The sequence below is a fragment of the Rhinopithecus bieti genome, unplaced genomic scaffold (genome assembly GCF_001698545.2).
Source record: "Rhinopithecus bieti isolate Rb0 unplaced genomic scaffold, ASM169854v2 scaffold_68178, whole genome shotgun sequence".
Taxonomy (NCBI): Eukaryota; Metazoa; Chordata; class Mammalia; order Primates; family Cercopithecidae; genus Rhinopithecus; species Rhinopithecus bieti.
In genome coordinates, this window is record NW_016825878.1 from 439,450 (window position 1) to 444,199 (window position 4,750).

Consider the following 4,750-nt stretch of genomic DNA (forward strand, 5'->3'; position numbering starts at 1 on the left):
ATACTGTTTTAAACTTCATAAATAAAATGTAAACTTCAAAATACTTTTCTTAAACAGACATAACAGCAATGCTTTAAATGTAAACCAAACACAAAGCTAATTAGAAAAGGAAAAAAAGGGGGGAAAAAAAGACACAACCAACTGAAGAATTACAACACAAAGCCTCAATATTTACTCACAGGTTCAAGGCAGTTATGTAAAAGAAAAGAAATGTCTTCCCTTAGCTGAAACACTTTAAAAGGTCCACCTTCTTCAAAGAAGGCAATAGAATGCAATGTGACAGGTAAAACCCTGTACCTCTTGTCCATATTCAAACATAAAAGATATTTAAGAAGTTTTAATTCAAATACTAGCAATAAAAAATCTCACATATTTCTTAGGATGCTAAGTAGTCGTTTTATCCCCATCTCAACACTGACTTACAAAGACATTTACTAATGTATAAAGTTTCTCTTAACTTGCCTTTGTTGTATAGTTTTCATATATAAATGGACTGAGGACAAGAGCTCATTAGGCTTTGTGCGTTTTGTTTGTCTTAAAGGAGACCTGCAGTACTCTGTCTCCCAGACGGTATCCATTGAGGCTAGCTATCGCCATGGCAGCCTCATCATAGTTTGTCATAGTCACAAATCCAAAACCTTTGCATTTATTGGTGTTAAAGTCACGGATGACCTTCACGTTGGTGACAGCTCCAAAAGGCCCAAACATTTGCCACAGGATACTCTCATCTGCATCAGGAGCCAGGTTGTACACAAATATACACCACCCTGTTCCAGGGTGCCCTGGGATATTAATTCCAGCCAAACTGGTCATTCCGTCAATGGTCATTGGAGAAAACCTACTAAACAGAAAGGAAACACACACATACACACAAAAAATAAAACAGAGGTTGGTTATAGCAATGAACTTATACCTTTTCCATCCCCAATAATTTTAGTAATTCTCCTCCCCAACAAATACATAAACTACTTGTTGTTTTGACCAAGGTCTGTGTCTGGCTTTGCTGTGACATGCTAGACTACTGAGATATTAATCAGTTATGAAATGACCATTATTCACTGTACTAAATATCATCCACAATAGCAAAGAAATATATTTAGAACTGGCTTCATGAATTAAGCAGGATTGGCAGGGGAAGGGATCAACACATAGGTAAACATGCTATAACATCATAACGCAATATGAAACAAATGATGGGTTTTAAGACCAGGTGGCATCCAGTGGTATAAAATTTCTTGAGTCAACTGTGCTTCTAAGAGCAGCTTTTCATTAGGTTGCACATGCAAAATAAAACCCAACAAAACTTATGAGGGGTGTGAACAGCACTCCCAAAATCAAAGAAACCAATCAACTGTGGAAAGGGATTATGAGTATCATGAACCTCTATCATTACCTCTTTACTCCATAAGCCATATTGAGCAGATTGTCCAACCTGCAAAACACACATTTAGCAAACTTCAGTTTTAATTTTCCCCTTGATGTTCAAGAAAGCTGGGCTCATTACTGCCGTCTTCCGAGGGGATATTTGTACACTGATTATGTGTGAAGTCTCAGAATGCTGGGTCTTTTACATTCTTAAGCTAATGGGCACCAACTGCCACAGGACAGTTCTTCCAGTGAATGGTTTCTCTCTACAAGGGTCAGTACATGGGACACAGTGACGGTCATCTGAGGATACCTTTCAGAGAGGAAGTGCAAAAGCTCTGGGATAGTTAACTTTCGGGTTCTCATCAGGTAGGTTCAAAGTGATCAATGTACAGCTAACATGTACTTTATACGACTTTTGATTTTCACAACTCCTTTAGTCCCTGCAGATACCTAAGGCACACAGGGTTTAAGTGGCTTGCTCAAGACCACAGGGCTAGTAAATTATGGCATTGATATTCAAACTCTTCAGGTTATAGAATTTCTTAAGTTTCTCTTTCATTTCCCAACTTTGAAGGACTTTCATCTCTTAGAATCAAGGAGGTATAATTACAAGTAGAAAAAAACCTTATAGACAACCCGAGCTAACCCTCCCCATTTATGAAATGTGCTCAGCTGAGGTCTAGAGAAGGAAAAAAGAAAACCCACCACTCTAATGTGCAACAAAGCCAGGAGTTCAGATCCTGATCTGGAAGCTATATTCAAATTACGCTACAGAAAGTGTCGTCCTACTCAGTTTTCAAACGCCAGGTAGGAAACAAAACAAGCCAACCTGAGCCTCACTTAAAATGTTTAAAGAAAGTAAATAGGGGTGGGGATGGGGTGTCATTACTCTTTAAAACCTTCTACCTTTTCTTATATCAAAATTAGTTTTACAGTATTTGATTCTTCATCAGTTTCAAAACATCACTCTAATGTCCCAAAATTTCCACAGTGCTTACCAATTAATTACGTGTTTTGAGGAGGTAGGCATAACTTAATACAATACATAGCCCACAACCACTCTCAACTGCTACAATGCTCAACACTCTCCAAAGACATCCCAGGGTTGTCCCTCCAGGACTGGGGATGGGGGGCGGGGGGGGGCGGAGAATTCTTTCTTTAACACCTGTGAAAGCTAAGTTTGAAAAAAGTCTCAACCTTATTGCCTACCCTGTGGCATCAAGTCACACTAAAGTATACATGCAAAAGCAACTCCTTTTAGTTCTGTAAAAGCCAAAACGCATCTCATCTGGTCTTTCAGAATGGGGAAAATATAGTCTCCCCACATCCCTGCCCTCAATCTCCACTGAAAATTTTGTTTTGTAAAGATGAAAGGAACTGAGCTTATGCAAAGTTTAAGGAAACAGAACAGATCACAATGACAAAAGATCTGTGTGTGTGTGTGTGTGTGTGTGTGTGTGTGTGTGTCTGTGTGTGCCTTGACTTACCACCCTCTCATTACACTACTGAGCACAAGCCAGGGTCACTGATAGTTTATAATAAATATGTGATGATCAAAAAAAGACAATGAGGTTACCAAAAATGTTGTCAACTTAGTTCAGAATGAAAACTTACTAAGAGGATTGGTTGGATGACCTTGTTTGCACGTCAAGTAAAAAGGGTATATATGTGGGGTTTTATTTTTTGCAGAGATGAGTATAGCCAAAGATGCCATGCCTTTATAGTCAAGAATAAGGGTCACCAATACCAGCAATAAAGACAAACACATTGTTAGCATCACGAATCATAAAGTAACAATACAATTTTATCAAATTGCTGGAATGATCAATACAGAATGCATCTGGCATATGGTACCTATAGAACAGAACAGCATATTGAGGTCTCCAACCAAAGTGCTAGAGGGCCAGAATGCAGAGGCACCTTATCAACTCACTCAAAAGTTACACCATCTATGCCCATTAATTGCATCCAGCTAGGGACAGGTCACGCTTTGCTACCACCCACTCAGGACAACAAGCCCATGCCCAGAGACAGAATTTCCTAAATGAGTTTTCAGAATTTTCAAACAGGGTAGAAACAAAACCTGCCCCTGAAATGAATTACAGTCAGGCATCGTTTAACAATGGGGATATGTTCTGAAAATGTGTCACTGGGTAATCTCGTTGTACGATCATAGAATGTACGTATACAAACCTAGATGGTATAGCCTACCACACGCCGAGCTATATAGTATAGGTTATGGCTCGTGGGCTATAAACCTGTGTGTTATTGTACTGAATATTGTAGGTAATTCTAACACAATGCTAAATATTGTGTATTTAACCATATCTAAACACAGAAAAGGTAATGCATTGCACAATGTTAGAATGACTATGATATCACTAGGCAATAGGAATTTTTTGCCGTCTACTATATTATGGGACCATGGTCGTACATGTGATTGACTGAAACGTTGTTATGTGACGCATGACTGCACACGCAATGAGGGAGAAACATTTCGTTTTCCATCCTCCATCTCCCCCACTTCCATCTCTGGCATTTCCAGACAGGAAGTCTGGAATTTTTATAACAGGATCTCTGAGGACCCTCCAAATTATGATAGGGCATCTTATTTACCCTATCTATGAAGTCTTACATGATATCATGATCTTCACTGATTTCTTCACTTCTCTCTCATTTTAGGAAAAAACCCATCCTTGGAATTAAGCCAAGTTATCTACTCTAATATTTCTTTTCCTCCCATCACCAAAGAGTGTAGGGAGAAGCACGGAACCTAGAAAACAGGGCCCAGGCACTGCTGAAACGCCCCTGCCTGTATGCAGCTGGGCCCAGAAGTGTTTCCTAGCTTTCTCAGTGCCACACATCATGTTTCCCATGGGAGCTCAGAAAAGGCAGTGGGTGCTCCACATGGACACCATTCACTCCAAATCTAGTAGCACTTGGCAAACTGTAACGCAGGCAGTTGTAAGAGAAAATGGTGCAGCAACTAAGACACAAGGACTACTACAAGCCCCTAGAAATATGTCTTTGCTGGGTCTGTCCACTGCTCAAGGACATCTTTTATATATGGTCATTTATAAATGGAAGTCAATTTTTAAATGGAGAACAAACTAGCTGCCTCCAGAGTTATCTCAGGGAGGAGTGTGGATGATAATGTACTACATCATGGAAGGTTAATATTAAAGTATCTATTAAATATATATTTAAAATAAAATATAATATAAAATAAATATGTATTTAAAATAAAATATTTTTACTTGTATTTAATAGATGCACTGAACCCAGTACTTCTCAGTCCTGTGTATCACCTGCCTCCCTGGCAGAAGACTGAGCAATCATCGAAGGGGAGAGGTGGCCAGTGGCACTCTCCCCTGCTCTTTAG

General features: G+C 39.3%; 1 protein-coding gene across 4 annotated transcripts in view; it reads right to left on the minus strand.

Annotated features, from left to right (window-relative positions):
• Positions 1-296: 296 nt before the first annotated feature.
• ELAVL2 (ELAV like RNA binding protein 2) overlaps positions 297-4,750 on the minus strand; it is a 163,725-nt gene continuing 159,271 nt past the window's right edge. For 3 of the 4 annotated variants that reach the window (XM_017863221.1, XM_017863219.1, XM_017863218.1), the window contains 2 exons: positions 1,394-1,432; positions 297-841 (listed from right to left, as the gene is read on the minus strand). In XM_017863221.1, coding sequence (XP_017718710.1) covers positions 511-841; positions 1,394-1,432 — 370 coding nt within the window. In that variant the 3' untranslated portion in view covers positions 297-510. The remainder of the gene's footprint in view (positions 842-1,393; positions 1,433-4,750) is intronic. The other variant, XM_017863220.1, reaches the window with a different exon arrangement.